Source organism: Xiphias gladius, chromosome 19 (genome assembly GCF_016859285.1).
Source record: "Xiphias gladius isolate SHS-SW01 ecotype Sanya breed wild chromosome 19, ASM1685928v1, whole genome shotgun sequence".
Taxonomy (NCBI): Eukaryota; Metazoa; Chordata; class Actinopteri; order Istiophoriformes; family Xiphiidae; genus Xiphias; species Xiphias gladius.
In genome coordinates this window covers 10020967-10038500 of record NC_053418.1, presented here as the reverse complement: position 1 = coordinate 10038500, position 17534 = coordinate 10020967, and the positions used below count along the sequence as shown (strand labels likewise).

General features: G+C 38.9%; 1 protein-coding gene across 1 annotated transcript in view; it reads right to left on the bottom strand.

Moving 5' to 3' along the window:
• Positions 1-7960: 7960 nt before the first annotated feature.
• commd10 (COMM domain containing 10) overlaps positions 7961-17534 on the bottom strand; it is a 57675-nt gene continuing 48101 nt past the window's right edge. The window contains exons 6-7 of the mRNA XM_040156295.1: positions 9362-9421; positions 7961-9054 (exon numbers count right to left, since the gene is read on the bottom strand). Of these exons, the coding sequence (XP_040012229.1) occupies positions 9016-9054; positions 9362-9421 (99 nt within the window). The 3' untranslated portion in view covers positions 7961-9015. The remainder of the gene's footprint in view (positions 9055-9361; positions 9422-17534) is intronic.

Below are 17534 nucleotides of genomic sequence, written 5' to 3'. Positions count from 1 at the left end.
ATTGATAAATGTGACATTTCATTCATTCAGTTCATTCACGTAATTTCTAGGAGACAGGGTTGGTATTGGACAACAAATTCAATGACAGCGATTACAAATCAGACAAAACTGAGATACCATAAACAGGAGTTAGTAGGGTTTTACAACACTTGAAAAATACACAGGTATTGTAAAAATGAATTAGCACAGTACCAAGGACACTGGAATCAGAAAAGTATAGACTAACTGTCACATCATTCCTCATTCCAGGAAGGACACTTCACTAAAACTAAAAGTAAATTCTCTGTGTGTATATATATATATATATATATATATAGAGTAAAAAGTAAACAAAGTAAAAAACATAATTGCTGGTTCAACAGTAATTTAACAGTTACTAAGAATGATATAGCAACACATTAGCCTCAGACGCTAGTGTAATGACTGGCTTGGTTAGCACTAAATGCAGAAAAACAAAATTAACAAACAACAAATGAACAATCATGAAATAGCTATAATAAAATGAGTACCCACAGGTAATATTCCAAAAAGGGGGCACTTGTGGAATAAAATAAAAGATATCTGTCATTGTTTGCTTGGTCACAGATCTGACAAAATGGTGGATATAGCAATGTCAGTTAATTGTAACTGCTGTAGAACTGTCAGAACTGGTTGCTACTAGCAACAGAGTATTCAACTGAAACCAACTGCTGGTGATAGGATAGGTATATGTTCTGTGCATCAGTGCATAGCAACAGATTTGAGAGCCGGGACTGTTTTAAAAACAAATTTTTCTGCTAAATTCATGGAAGCTCTGAGTTTTGAGTGTTTTTAATAATGGAACCTCTTAGATCCACATTGTACTTTATTCATGACGCCCATCTTTGTTCATTTTTGTCTCCTGAGTTTGACTTCGTAATAAATGTTTATTATGTACTTATGTACTTATTGGCTCCTGTCACTCAAACCTATGAAGTCCGACCTTCCTAGAAAACAACATCACCATGCGGTCCCTGCTCACGTTTGCATTACCAAAGGACTTAATGTATCTGTGGCAAGAAAATAGAGGCGACTCATTACCAGCTCATCTAATGTTGTTCTACCATGAATGAACTTGATGACTACCTGCAAGGTAGAAAACAAATCAACAAACTCATGTTTGTTGATTGATGGCAGTAACATAAAGCAGCCTATACATGATTTGTAGTTAATGGGCTAAAAACAGTCCTTTCATGCATTCCGCTGGAAAAAAACAGCCCTTTAGCATAATGAACCTTCGCAACATGTTGCACAGGTTAGCATTACAGTTACATCAATTTATTTGCTTCACTTCTATTGACATTCATTCATCATGCTTCTGCATATGCTTGAACTCAGAAACCATTACTGCAGCTGATCTGTGGATGGACAAGCAGCTCCTGGGGCAGAGAAAACAAAGACATGGGCTAATTTTAGACATGCTGCAGCACAAAGCAAAACGCCACAGAAAATTAAAAGCAGGCTTCCGCTCAATGAAATGAAGACTGATGCTGATGACACATTTTGTAATTCAGTGAAACAGATTTATAAAACTGGTAGATGTCAAACGAAGTTACATCTCGGTTAGATAAAATAAAATAACTGAAAAGACAAAACTGAACTTTATATGTCAAGGAGTTTAGAGTCTCCAATGATTTTTAAGGAATGCAGTGTTGAAAGTTGAGGGTCAGTATAAAGAAGCGACAGTGTTGCTGAAGAGGACAGAGGCAGAACGAGTTATAATAAGACCTTGTCCAGAGGAACACCTTGGTCCTGAAGATACAGAGGAGAAAAGGAGCTTTGAGTGGCTGGGAGTAAAGTTCCTTCATCTGTACAGGAACCACAGACTGCGGGGACAAGTGGGGATCATGGCTGGGTAGAGTAGATAGTGAGGTTGGAAAGTTGTGGCAGAGTGTTAGTAGGATGAGGGAGAAGCTGGGTGTCCCAGTTCATTTCAATAAAATGAAATTAAATTCTATTCAAGTCAGCAACTTTCACATAAGCATGCAAAGAAGACACTGGGGTTTTAACTTTTTCTGACTGGGCCCTGCGGCAAGATGCAAACTCTACAAGGATAATAACAGAGTTTTAAAAAAGGAAGAAATACATACAGAATACAGTTTTAGAATAGAAGGGAAAACTGATCATTTGCAAAACTTTTATTTGTGTGGGGACTGGCCACAGGTGGGTTATAGAGGCTAAAAACAGAATGGTCATTATGTCAGAAAAACAAATAGAGAACAGTACTGAATATTTGATGCGGCTATTCTGCTGAAAATTAACGTTGTTGCAGAAAGATGAAAGCCAGAGGAGTGATACTTGGCCAACAGAAAAAATAAATCATGCCAGTGAAATTCAAAACAAAAGGTGTGTGAACATACTTTTGCAGGCAGTGCCAATGGTATAGCTGTAGCTCTAGAGGCAGTGTGTATGATGAGAAGTGTGTATGACAAGGAGTCAAAGGGAGAGGAGTTGAAACAAAGAAGCCAGAGATAACAACAGCAGATTTAACAAAGTGACACAAGTGACTGTAGCGCAGAATTCAAAGGAAATATGAATAGATGTTAGGAAAAACTATCAATCTGCACCTTAAAAAATAACATTGGGTGTATCTTTGAAGTTAAGTCTTGACATAATAGGGCAACTCTGCCCTAATGATAAGACTGTCATATACCGGGTACATAACTGAATGCTGGTAAAAGCACTAATTTAGAAGTTGTCCATCTTGGAGTTTCAAAGTGTTATGTTTAGCTTACGTGTAAATGTTCGCTGTAGAATTAAAATTGGTCACATTTTGATGCCATTTGGGCTGGGATCATGTTAATACATCTTTTCTGACGGCTGAAGCAGACATCGGGCTCTTGACTTACAGTACTTCCCCAAAATGTCTCAAATATGTTACAAATAGGCTGCAGGGGCAGGGTGACACGCCTCAAGGTTGTGGATTAGACCAAAAGAGTAGCCTTTATCTGCATTATTACTAATTTATTTCAAGGTTGGTATCCCCATTTCTAACTACAGTGCCAACCCACTTCAGCACCTCTCTGAACAGAGCTGGTGGGTTGCCAGCAGAACTTGGACTGTATATCCAAAGCAACTCAATGTTTGAATAATCAGCCGTCCCATTTAAAATTACTGCACTCAGATTCTGCATAACAGGATAAAACTTCTCACCCTCATGTTCATCTTCTTCTCTTAAAGATCAAATAAATGATGTCAAAATAAATGTACCCTATTATAATGCTCTGACAGAGCACTTGATGCTGGCTAATGGTTGTGCTGATGGGAGACGCTGCTCTTTTTCAGTGCAATTATAACCTGACAATATACTTCAAAAAACCCAGGAAAAACAAAAAATCTGCCTCTCTACAGTCTGGGTACCTTCTTGTTCTGTTTGGCACTGCTCTTAGTTTTTGTTAGTACATGATGCCTGCTGCTGAAGACATTTGTCACATAGAGACAAAGTGATATGCAATGCGAATGTATCTCTAGATATTGAAAGAAGGCTGTTGGGTTTGTGTCTTAGAGATTAGATTAGATCAAATTAAAGTTTAAATCGAAGTAAGTATAACACGATGAACAGGCGTGTATTAGTTGTGAGCCCTTTAAATTACAGTGGCATATGGAGAGTGCACCTATTTCTGATTTCTTTCAGTGGTTTGATTTTGCTCATGTTATAACAGGCACAAACAAATTTCAATGCACAGTTTCCTGTAAGCTACGATACATCATTTTGGACATTAACTCAAATGTCAAAAAAAATCACATTTACTGGTAATACTGGGGAAACTACTGATAAGGTTTAGCAGGTTGGTCAAATTTCTATTCTATTCAGTTAGTGTCCTATTACAGAACCACTTTCTGCTGGAGAGCACAGTATTAAATATTTTAATAACCAGGCACACATGAAAGGCGTGCCATGTAAAACAGATTGTTCTTGACACAACACAGATTTATTGTGACTGCCTCTCTACTATTGTTCACTTTTTATTAGCCCCTCAGAGCTTGCTTGTCCGCTGTGGAGGGTTGTTCCTCATAAAAGCAGACTGGTGCTATCTGTGCAGCTTAATATTCCTGTTGTGACCCTAAGCTGTTGTTCATCTTTTACAAAACACACGCGTGATCATGTCGCCTTTGTCTTTTGAAAACAGTGGTTGTCAAATGGGCACAAGACAAGCATAGCTGGACAGACAGAGAATGGACACATGAACATACTGTACACACAGAGACGCACACGCAAGCATGTAGTACTTTATCTGTAGTCCACACACACACACACACACACACACACACACACACACACACACACACACACACACACACACACAGTCCTTACAAGCACTCGTGTATGCACCTACAAATGCACACTTCTGTGTTTTTGTCAGTGGCCAGAGGCCATGTTCACAGGAATGTGACTAGGTTTGAAAAAGCTGTTTGTAAGATGAGTTCACTATTCACACTGAAACACCAAAACAGTTACATCGAGAGAGGTTCAGTAAATATACAAATGAGTCTTTAACAACGCATCCTCAAACTGAATTGACTATATTGAATCGTCATGGTCACTGAACAAATCAGTAGCTTTTAGCAGCGGAGCTTCCCTCACTGGTGACTGAGAACACCCTTGTCACCTCAGCTGCGATACGTTACTTCCTCATTAAAACCCTATTATAAGACCATGAAAGCCACAGAAACAATCATAGGCTCATAACTCTGTCATGAACAATAGGCTGCTGCACTATTAACATTATTTACAGTGCTTCTATAGGCAAGTTTTGCACTGAACTGAACATGACAGCTTGCACCAGACACATACTGAATGTGACTACAAAGTGCCTTTCAACAGAGATGTGTTCACTTTCTGATGTATGTACTGAAGTGCCTTTGGATGGTGATGTGATCGTTTAGCTTAAGAAAAAGTCAGTGACTACGAATCTGTAAACTAAACTGAACCAAAATTATTTGACTCATCAAGGTGATATATGATTTCCACCTCTAATTACATCTCTTCTTCCTTAACTTTTGGTTTGCAAACAACAAAGCCGTGTATTTCTGTCATAAATTCTGTAAGGAAGGAAGCTTATTGCACAAAAAGACCACTTTAACCATTGGTTTTCGGTCACAACAGCATTTATAAGCGCAAAATTTCGGACTGAAATCAGTTCAGTTCCAAGAAATTGCCTCGGTCAGTGTATTTGCTTATGGAGCTCAAGTAAATTTGTGTGGTTTTGTGGCTTTGACATGGGGTTCAACTTAGGTAAACTCTGACATGCAAATTTGCTTTCCCTCTGAGTCTAAAATTGAGGAAGCATCCAGTTTTATGTGACCCTGTTCTGCTGAATAGAAAGAATAGTCAATAGAGATTTCTCATCGTATCCATTTTGGCTCAAACAAAACTGGCCACATTCAATGGTGGCCCCTGCACAACCTGCAAGTCCTTATGCCACTAAGCTTGGAATACATTTTACAGTGTTACAGTATGTTGTGTCGCCTCTGACTTTCTCTATGTTTGCTTAATTTGGGTTTCTGGTTGGCTCAACGGCAGGTCTTATCATGGATATATTTTACTTTTAAAAAGCTTCCCCCATCCACAATATGTAAAGATACCCTCGAGAGGGTTTCCAGTGGTGGAAAACACCCACTTAACATGGCAGGCTAGAGTGATTAAAAACAAAGATGTGTTTTTACATTTACTCACATTATTGTGGGAAGTGAACACTGGGTTCAATTGTTTACTTGCTTTTGTGTATCCTAGAAGCCAGCTATCAGCGACTGTCATCTGTGGCAAATCTCTGTCAGCCCCGTAGGACTGCAGCCACATACTGAGGTAAGTCCATTAGACACTTATTAAAGCTGAAAAAGGACAGTACCCTCAAACTAAACGCGCTGCAAAAACCACTGTGTTTTGGATATGTGTATTTGTGTGGTATCCGGCCAAACTTAGTTTGCCTCATCACACACACCAGAGCATGCAAACAGCTTTGACAAGTACATGCGGAGACACAACTTACCAGACATAAATACACAAACTCAGACACACACTCCCCCTAGCGCTCTTATTAGGACTCTTTGTGCTGTGTTCTGCCGGATCTCAGTGTGACTCTCAGTGCGTGAGTCTCTTTTTTCTCTTCTTTTTTTCTTGGCGTCCATCTCTGCTCGGCCTTGCCATCTGTTCCCCATGCTGTGGAACACGGCGCTCCCTCTGGCTGCAGGCGTTTTCACATGGTAGAAAAAAATTGTCAATTGGAGTAAAAAACACAAAAAAAAAAAAAAGCATTCAGGACAGAAGTGGTTCAGAACATGGCTCATACTGTTTTTTGGGACAGTTTAGTCACTCAGTGAGCAATTTTCTAATTTTGTATTTCAGATTTAGTGTGTGTATCAGTGTCCTTTGTAAAGTTTTTGTCCAAATGTGCATTTTGTATGCTTTGTACCTACATGGAGGACGGAGGACCTACAAGGAAAAAAAAAACTAGTGCTGATAGTTGTCTCTATTCCTGCTGTATTACTCTGCGTTTTTTTTTAGTATCTGACGCTGGCAGCGGTACCTAGGATTCCCATAGTAAAGTAAGTGGTGATGATTCATTCATTTTACAAGGTGTAAGTGGGAATGATTTTGTTCTTAGGTTTAGTGTGTATTTGTGTCTTTATTTCCTCTCTATATGCTGATCATCCTATTAACACAGCTTGCCAACTGCTAAGGTTAGACACAAAAAGCAGCAGAACCACATGGGAATGTTTTCTGCAATAACTGCTGACTGAAGGGCAAGTCTTTTTAAATGAAAATTTAGTTTGTCAACAGTTTTCCCGGTCCATATAGAAAGGCGGTTGGTAAGTAAGAGGGACTCGAATTATGCACGTGATTACATCTGTATGTTGTTATATTTATTTTGACCCATCCATCCATTCTCCACAACTTACCTGGGACCTCAAGCTCTTCCTGAGGTAGGGCCAAATGGGATATATAATGCCTACAGTTGGTGGTGCGTGTGCGTCCTAGTAGGATGTGTCATTAATACCTCCAAAATGAAAAGTCCAGGAAGTATCCTGATCAGATACACAAATCACCTCAACTGACACCACGCCAAGTTGGTAAAGCACCTGTATCTGCCAGCACTGCACCAAACCAGCTGCCTGTTGATGTTATCCTCCCTCATCAACAAGACCTCAGGGTACTTGAAATTTATCACTCGGGGCAGCAACTCGTTCCAAAGCCAAAGGGGGTTATCGACTATTTTTCTGCAGAGAACCACGGCCTCGGACTTGGAGATGCGGATGCTCATTTAAGCTTGTTCACAGATGGCTGCAAACTCCCTCACTTAATGCATCTTTGAGATCAATTAAGTCAGCAGAGCTACATCGTCAACAAAAAGCAGAGATGCATTTCGGAGGCAAAAAAAACAGACTCTCTTCCATCTAAAAATTCTGTCCATGAAAATCCCAAACTGAGTCATCACAAGATACAGTCTTGGACTGGTTATTGTGTGCTAATAAAGAAACATGTTACTATTGACTACTGATCTTAAAAAGTCATGTGACAATTTGGTAGGTAAGCAAGTTCAGGCATAAGTGTATCAGTAAGTAAGGAAGCAGGTAAAAGTATATTGTAACTGGTCAGCAATGAATTGACAACAGCCATCAGCCCTTGTGCCTTTCAACTTTTTTTTCCTGCTTTTAATCTTTACATTATTATATTTTAGTATCTTTATATTGTTTTATATGTGTAAATGACCTGTTTTTGTGTTGTTATGTTTGCAAACCAATTTGCTTCGAATTAAAAAAAAGTATTTTGAATGAAACCGAAAAGTATGTAAGTAAACATGTAAGTACATAAACCTGCACAGTAGGAAACCTAAGCATGAATGTATGCATGTATCATATATTGCTACACAAGTAAGAAGACAAGGGAATAATTGGTTTTCTGAGAAAATCTGTTAGTGTTTAATATTGTGTGTTACATTTTACAAAAGTATATTCTTCTTCCCCTGGCCAAACACAATGTGAAGATAGTGTGAAGATCAGATCTTCAGTTTCGAAAAATAACAGTAATGGTTGGACACAGACTCCCCTTGTCTGATGTCAGAAAGGTGTGGGGGGAGGGGGATACTGAAGCTCTAATCATCCAACAAGCAGTTCAGAAGGAATATAAAGCCCACTTCAGAGCAGAGCCATTGGGTAGATCTGATAGGGCTGGGTTTTACTAAATCTGCATAGGAGAACAACACCTGGGAATCTTGGAACTTTTCAAGGTTTCATTCAAAGGAAGGGATGTGAGGAAATATTCACACGCACACACACACAAGGAAGGACAGATGCAAGAACAAGGTCATATTCGTGCATCCATCTACACAGAGACACGTGCATGCGTGCACACACGCACACACACGTACGCACGCGCACACACTGGAGGTCCGCTGCATCTCCCAGAACTTCCATCTGTTGAATCAGCAGTCCAGGTTGGTCTCAATGAGAAATAATGAGCCTTCACTAAATAACAACAGCTTGGATGGATTTCACCTCCAATTCAGATTTTATTAGGATGGCATTCATTCTCCAAGTTACAAAATTCATTTGTTTCAAGTGAAAATAACACTTTGACTTTTAATTTCTTTCCACTGCCTTTTTTATATGGGTACGCAGGAATTTGTAAGATCACTGACTATTGCCACATTTAAACATCTCCTTATAACTAATTTATAGAACAATCAAACATTGAGTTACTTACTGTAGGGTAACGAAAATTATTTATATTGAAAAAGGTAATGTTCCCACCATCTCCTTGATGAGAACATAAAAATTCAAAGCACAATGAGATTTATTACACCGACCTCTCTAAATTCTTAGCACAAACCCGGATAAAATTGAGCTAAAAAGGGAAAGAAACTCCTGCTTGCAAATTTTGACATTTTTGTCTAATAAATCAGAGCAAGAGTAGAATTGCTAGGCTCCTAACAGCTGGTATAGCTGTTAGCAAAAACACTAACAACATGTGTGTGGTTGTACAAAGAGCACCAGGCATCAAGTCAAGGAATCCAACTGGCCTTGTACGATTTCAAGCTGGAAGAAAGAGAAGAAAGGGTTGAGTTTTTGGAAAAAAGACTTACACGTACACACACTCCCATGAAAAGGAAGAAAAAGTAAGAGAGAGAAAAAAAGAGAGAGACAGGTGTAAAAAACTCTATCTAAGTATGAGGTAGACAGGCAGGTAGATGGATTTTGTGAGGTAATGTCTGCCAATCAGGATGGAATGCAACATGAAAGATAGGTACTGAAACACAAAGACATACATACAATGTGACATTAAAGTGGACACATGCCTGTATGCACCACATACACACATGCGCACACACACTGAAAAACAAACCTTGTTGTAGAACTCAAGCAGCTCCTGGTGATTAAACTCAACAAAGGCATTTTCCTGAACCTGCAGAGACAACAAAGGAAGAGAGAGAGAGAGAGAGAGAGAGAGAGAGAGAGAGAGAGAGAGAGAGAGAGGTAGGGTTAATAAGGGCAGAGAGGCATAGTTATCTACCCAACAAATAAGAAAAATAAGTTCAAAGAAGTATGAGAGCAACAGAGCTGAGAATAAAAAAGCAACAATAAGAGCACATACGTAAGAGTCATGACCAAGACTTCTTCTGTCGGCTTTTTGTGCTTTCTATAAAAACTTTCATTAATTATTACTGCTCTCTGGCCAGTACGTACTATCCTCAACGTGTTATCCATCAGAGTGTTTAAAAATACACTGACGGCAAAGTCACTGTTCCCCAAAAAAAAAAAAAAAAAAAAAAAACATCACTCTTTCTCCATTTGATTTGGTTCACTTTTAAAAAGCTGAGACAGGCTGCATCATTTGTAGCCCTACATAGCTTAATATGTACTAAGCGCTCGACATAGGGCTGAACAGTATATTGCAGCAGTGACATTACACAGTCATATAGAAGATTAGATCACTATGGTACTCTATATAAACCATTTTCCTTCTTGATATATTGAAATGTCATATATTTAACTTTTTTTTGTATTGAAAGTTCCCTGTTATATGCCTAACCTTAAACGCAACACAAACTGTCTTGTCCATCTGATAAAGCAAACAGATTAATTTATCATACAAGGAAAAAGACAAGTTAACAAAAATTTCCTGTGGATTTTTATATCTAACTTTAAAACGAAAAAGACAATAGAAACAGTCCAAAATAACATTAAAAAATTGCTGAGAGTGTTAGATTTAAGTATGTTGATGCAGAGCAAAAACAGGTATTTTTTTCTTTGTCTTTCATTTTCTTCAGGATTTAAAGAAGTTAAGTTCTGCGTCTGTCTCATATATTTGAGCAAGGTGTATTTCAAAAGAGTAACGAAAAATGAGCAAATAGTGCATGTTAAAAAGTCAGTAATTACATCACAGTTTTCAGTTGACAAACTGAAATGACAAATTCTGTGACAATTTATGCGTAGCAATTTATTGTAAGACAGTGTGTACTTTGTCATTATGTGCTTATTCTTAGGTTCCCCTGGGAGCCTTTTGCTTTTTCTCTCTCCTCTCTGAAAAGACTGCAGGCTTGACAAACCATCAAGGGAAGCGAGGTTGTACAGAAAAACATGCGAAACCAAGGGCAACAATCACTGGACTGCTATCATCATCATCATCATCATCATCATCATCATCATCATCATCATCATCATCATCATCATCAACACCCCATTAGAAACCAAGGCTGAACAATAAGCCACCCCCATGAGGATTCTTAATGGGCAGCCACTTTATCAACACCCATCATAGAGAAAATAGCTATAATATGTGAAATACTTTCTGCGAGAAAGAGTGAGAGTGAGAGTGAGAAGGGCAGTCTTGTAGTGAACTAAAGTACATTCAGTGCTGTCACGCTGACCGTTGATAATGGCACTGAAGTCCTGGCCCCGACGCGGAGGGTAAGGGAGGACAGGAGGAAAGACAGACATAAAGAATGACACAAACAAACAAAACAAAAAAGAACCCCTTCTGAGAGACACTAAAACCACATCTGAGCAGGCCGATAGTACTCTCCTGTCTACAGCTCTCCTCCCTGCAGTTTGGTGCTTAGCGACTAAATGGGGCTTCAGGGCTTAAAGCTAACTGGCTGGCTGGTTGGCTGGTTGGGTGGGTGGAGGGAGGCCATGTGTCACGGAAAATTAATAACAGAGATATTAATTAGAAGCAACATTAAAAGTCCATAAAGGAGAGCACAGAGGGAAAATGTTCTGTCTTATCAAAGCCCCGATTCCACAGCAGCTTCACAGCACAAGGAGAATGTAGGGCAGCCTTGAATTTATCTACGGCAGAGGGAGTGATGCGAGGACAGCCTCTACACGATAGGTAATAAAACAACTTATTTAAACAAATAATCAAAAATGAAAAGAAGATGCACATCAAAGTAGTTCTACAAGGTGAGAAATAATTTCTTAGAGTAAACAAGGCATTGTTAGGAAATGATTTGAGTTTAAATAAAAATGAGGCTTGCAATTAAATAAGTCAAATGATGAACACACCACACTGATCTGACTCACAGTTCACACCACACCGTTTTATATTGATCTCCACTGTGGCAAACATTATTGTAATGAGGAGAAACCAGTGCTGCTTAATTAGTCATTTGGGTTAATGGTCTTTGGTGTGCCGGGGTCACAGTAACAACCCCGGCCAAGTTGGAAAAAGAAATAAACATTCGTCAGCCAACTGAAATGTCTCTATCATTGTCTGACAGAGGTGAGACAGGGGGGCAACTGAAAATGCAGTTTCAGTATGTGAAATCTGATGTCAATCAAAACTAAGCAAATGTAAAGAGAGGACAACAAATCTGACCGTTACACAGAAGTTGAGGATGAAAGTGTGTTTGTGCGCGTGTTCGTGCTTATGTGAATGTGAGATTGACAGTGTGTTCTGATCAGAAATTCTAAGCACTGCTGGGTGTGTGTGTGTGATACAGAGAAACAGTGTTTTGTTTCGGGAACATATGCACAAGGGCGTGTGTGTGCGTGTGTGTGTGTGTGTGTGTGTGTGTGTGTGTGTGTTTGCGTGTGTGTGTTTGCGTGTGTGTGTTTGCGTGTGTGTGCACATGTGTGTGTGTGTGTGTTTGGCCCATCCCCTTGTTCCTCAGGGTTGAGATTTTGCCAGGCAGTAACCCAACAAGGTTCTGACAGATCTAGGCTAACACTAATGGGGATAGGATGCATCATTCTCATCATCACAGGCCTATACTACAAGTGCGCACATACATACACACACATATACAGTATATACACTTATCTGTCTTAGTGCCAAAATCCTGTGTTTTAGGAAAACAGGATTAACCCATGAAGATAATCTTGAATTCACTTGCATCTTGTGTTCCATATGCACTACTGTATACTATTACAATATAGGTTACACACTAAGGGAGATCCAACACATAAGAGAGGAAACTAACAAAAGAAAACTAAACTTATAAAATGAATCAAGGAAATTTCTCCAAACTTATCTTTCAGTAAATGCTGAAATGTGGGATAAATATTCTGTTGCAGTTTTTAGTACAAGCATAATTGCTTTCGACAAGCTGACTTATACATTTAAAAAAACTTCCAGGTTTTAAACAAACCCCCAAAGTTAGCAAACCATATCTGGAAGAGAAAACAAAGGTGAACAGTAAAATTATCAACAAAACTGTCTGTCGTAAACATTCATCAAAAATGTACAGACTGACTTCATGCTTCAATTTTGACCATACTCACCATAGTTGTGCAAAGAAATATTATAACCAGTATTTCAGGTTTGTTCACTGTGAGTCTTACTTAGTATCAAGTTGAGGACAATGTGTCTAAACTGTGGCTCTTGGGATGGCAATGTCAGTATTTTGGTCAGTCAGACAGCCAGTAGCTTGGTTCACCACTTTGGCAAAGACCGAAATATATAAACAATTACTGACACGAAATTTTGTACAGACATTCATGGTCCCCAGATGATGAAGTCTACTGTCTTTAGTGAGGTTTCCTCTAACACCACCATGAGGTTGACCATTTTGTTTTTTAGGGAAGTGTTTCAACAACTGCGGAAGGGATTGCCATGACATTTGGCACAAACATTTATCCAAAGGATGAATCTTAATAACTCTGGTGGTCCCCTGATATTTTATTTGGAGCAACCAGCATGTCAAAATTTCCACTTACACAGTTTAATATCTCTACATCTACTAGCAACATCCTCAGGTCAAAATTTAAATTTCTTCAAAACCTTGGTTTATTTGAACAATTGTGCGCCATTGGACTTTTATGGTAGTGACATTACTGTTTTCAGATCTCAGAAGTTACCTCAATTAACACACTGAAACTAGAAATAGAAATTACATCCGAGACTGCAAAGACAAAATCCAAGCTGCAGTATAATAAACCAGAATTTCACTTTAAATAATTTGGTGCAAAACCGAACAAGTGTACTCTCCGTAAAGCTCAGTGAGACACTCATTTGGTGACACAGATTAGAAACTTGTATCTGCTGCACTGAACTTAAGAGACCAATTTTATGATTTTAAGTTTTAAGACGTTTTTCTGTTCTTGAGTGAGCCAGTAAGTGTATGCCAAGTGATAACAAAATGACACATCCAACAAGCAGTGCTTTTATCTCATCATGTGGTTACTGCTGTCAGTAATGTCAGTTTAAATAAGACCGAAGTGTACGGCATCGAGCAGTGGTGTTCTCATACCATAAGCAATCTGTGCGAATGGAGCTATATAGATGCAAAAAGGCACTCTTCATCAATTATTTGCTTCAGTGCAATAAAGGATAGCTTGGATTTGAAACACTTGTCAAAGCAGTGATTTTTTTTGTTGATTGCTTCTCAGAAACTGAATTTCTTACTTCTCACTGATTAAAGCAAAGAAAAGCAGGGCGGGAATAGAGAAAGGGGGAGGGAGTAAAAGATGACAAGGAAGAGAGATTGACAAGAACAAAGAGGGGAGGAGAAAAAATAGAAATAGATACAGAATATGAGAGAAATGAGAGGCAACGCGAAAGCCAGAGAAGAGGGAAAACGTGAAGACACAATGACAGAGAATGAGAGCTTAAGTAAAAGAATGAAAAATTGTGATAACCCAAGTGAGCTTTCATTGTAAAAAACAACTAAAAGCATCTCAAACATCAAACTATAAAGAACTCACTGAAGCAAAGATTGTGTCCTATATCCAGAAATTTAATTTCAAACCTGATATAACAAGAAAACTGTCGATAAGAGACAAAGAGAGACAGGACAGCACATTTTGAGTTTCTGTGTGAAATTGTCTGCTGGGTGAAGCAATCTTAGAATATGCATGGAAAAGTCCATACCAGACAGACACGAAGTGAAGCAAATCAGGCTCAGGTTTCGACAGCAAATGCCAATCAATCTTCTGCAGTATAGTCAAATTATATGTCCTTATGTGAAAGCATACTTCTACAGAGCGTATCGTCAGTCTGAGCACAGCCTAAGCCTAAGGCATGGGGAGGTTCGTGCCAGTACCACTAACTGGTACAGTGACTACGACATGATTACGCTCATCAACTTCCTACCCTGCAAACACTGTCAGTTGGGTTTGTAGGAGAACCCAGCCAAGCCAGAACCATCACAGGTTGGAAATGAAACCAGGTCTGTTCAGTGGTGGACAAGCGTTTTTCCTTTGTGCTACTTAGGTGCTCAGGTGGAGCTGTTTTAACCTAGAGTTTGTCACCTCATCCAGAAATTATGTCTCATTCACATCAGGTCTTAATGAACAGAAACTACAATTACCGCCGTGGGGCTGTATGCCTCCAACAACCAGTCAAGTTGCAGTTTACATCCATGTCTGTCCAGACTCATATAATATATGTAGTGAAGACTTTGAAGGAATTTAATAAAAGTTACTTTGTATATTTTGTCATAATTAGCGTATGAATTCTTGAGTTATGGCCAAAAACGTGTTTTGTGAGGTGACAGTGAGCTTGACCTTTGACCACCAAATACTAATCAGTTCATCCTTGACTCCAAGTGGGCGTTTGTGCCAAATCTGGGGAATTTCCTTCCAGGCGTTCCTGAGATATCGCGTTCACTAGAATGGGATGGACGTGACGGCACAGTGACCTTAACCCCATGAGAATGGGACGGATGGACAGTTGGACGGACGGAAAAAGCGAAAACATAATATCTCCAACCACAGGTTTTGCTGGCGTTGACGCATAAAAACAAAATGACTGTGAAAAAAAAAAAGGTCCATGTCCAATTGGTAATTACACAAGTGTGAAGTGTGTTAATTTGTTTTAGGCATTGATATATCCCACCTGGCTTCACAAATGGCATAAATGTTTCAGCACATGCATTGAATAGACTGATTTTGGCAGTTCAGAGTATTTAAAATTAAAATGATATTTATGCTGAATTCCAAAAATGCAAAAAAAAAAAAGGTGCTGCAATTCATCCCTGCTCGACTAAAATATAAAAATACAAATATACAAATGTTTGGGTGTGAAAGTTCAGAATAAAAAGCTACCATTCTGCTGTTCTTTTTCTGTCAATATGTAACCAGCACAGCACTAAATCAGCAACAAAAGAAAGGGTAACTGTAATTTTGCTAGCTCAAGTGCTGTGCAGAAAGAGGATATGGTGCATTATAGGTCCTCTGTGACTTCGCCACATTATATGTCTTCCAGTGACTACGAGTTTGTCCAATTGGAGCTCTCTGCAGCTGCCTGCTAATTGACTTTTGCCTGAAAGAGAGAAATCTTGACTGTGAAAGACAAAGAGACAGAAAGGAAGCTGAGCTGTCAGAATTTGGCAACCCTTTATCCCTCCTACTCTAAATACACACACTCATAACAAATACACCTTTCCCTTCCTGGCTTCTTTACTGTAATTTACACAGAGTCAAGCACACATTCTTCTTTGTGTCTTTGGCATCACAACACATTCTGACCATTATTAATTTAGAAAAAAGAATCTAAAACCTATGCTGGTACACTCTTATCTTGTTGCACAAACTTGGGCACAAACATCTTTACAAATAGCTGATGACTGAGTGACCGCTGGTCTATCTTTCTATCTGTTATATCAACTTCCCTGGATGCTTGACTGCTTCTCTGTCAATCAGCTTACAGCAACCACAGTATATGTGTTATGATATATGCCTGTACGTAAGCCTGTCTGCCTGTCCTTCTCTCTGTCTTTGTGCCAGCCTACATTCAAAAGCTTCCCTGGCTGTCTGAGCTGCTTTCTGCCATCAGGCTGAATGATGACGAGTGGGGGTTATTTTATGAGGATGTGAGGAGGGTTGTACCTGTGACAAACAGGTAATTATGCGGTATAAATTGGCATCTATTCATCACTGAAATTCATTTTTCTTAAAATCAGAAATAAAGTGAGATGAAAATGTTTTTCATAACTGAAGTTAAGCTAACGATAATGAGAAACCACTCATGTGTAGCTTAGATATGAAAAGAACAACTTATTGAGACATTAAACAAATGTGGGCACAATTTGCTTTTATATAATAATGTGTTGGTGTGCTTGAGGATGCATGTGTTTGTGTATGTTTGTTCAGCTGTCTGTCGCTAAAAAAAGATTGTCTGACAAAGGCAGCTGTGCTTTCAAAACCGTCTTTTAATGCCTTGAAGATTTTTGTTGTTTGGGTCAGTGCTACAGGTGAGCTGCCTCCTCTTTTATGTTGTGAGTGTTTCTGTCCATCTGTCTGTACCCCATCAAAACTGTTTAGGTTAGCCTAGTTTGTAGCTATCTGACTCACTGTGGAGGAGGACACAGAGGGGGAACTGGAGAGAGGTCAAAGGTCCAGCTGAGGAGAAAAATTGATATGAATTTGTCCTAAGCATCATGCTGAGTTTCATTAATAGCTTTCTACTCATTAAGGCAAACTAATCAAACTAAATTGAATATATCATACGTCCAATATGTTATTTAACTATGTTTTACAAACAAGAAGGGGATTGCATAATAAGGCAATTACAGTATAGCAACTAGTGAACCCCAATACATTTAAAATGTAATGATGTTTTAGAACAAGCATTTCTCAAACTCAGGCATGCTACTGGGTATTCCCTTAGCTAGTTAGCTGACAGGCTGTTATGAGCGTGTATATATCTTAGAGACTACCAGCATTCAGACTGGATTTAGTGTAAATTGTGATTAATTTGCAAGTGAGTTTTTTTTTGTAGTGGGTGTAATGAGACATCTGTGAAGTACCTGACACTAAACCTTTGGAGTGCTTTTAAATCTTCTGCTGTGCTCTCAAGTTTTCTCGGGAGCCAAACTACTGATGAGGTTTGTCTAACAAAACATAGCTTACTTTCACAGTTACTGAAACATAGTAGAAGCAATTATAACTGTGAAGTTTCATCCATTTTTATCATACCATTTTAAAAAAACAAAATGGAAATCTACATTTCCATTTTCATCCATGAAAACCTGGCAAACTTCAACTACTGATGAAGATCATGTGATAGGATCGAAAGCCCCAGAAGAGCTAAATGGATCTGGAGTCGAGATTGTTTTGCAGCCTCCCATAGAACA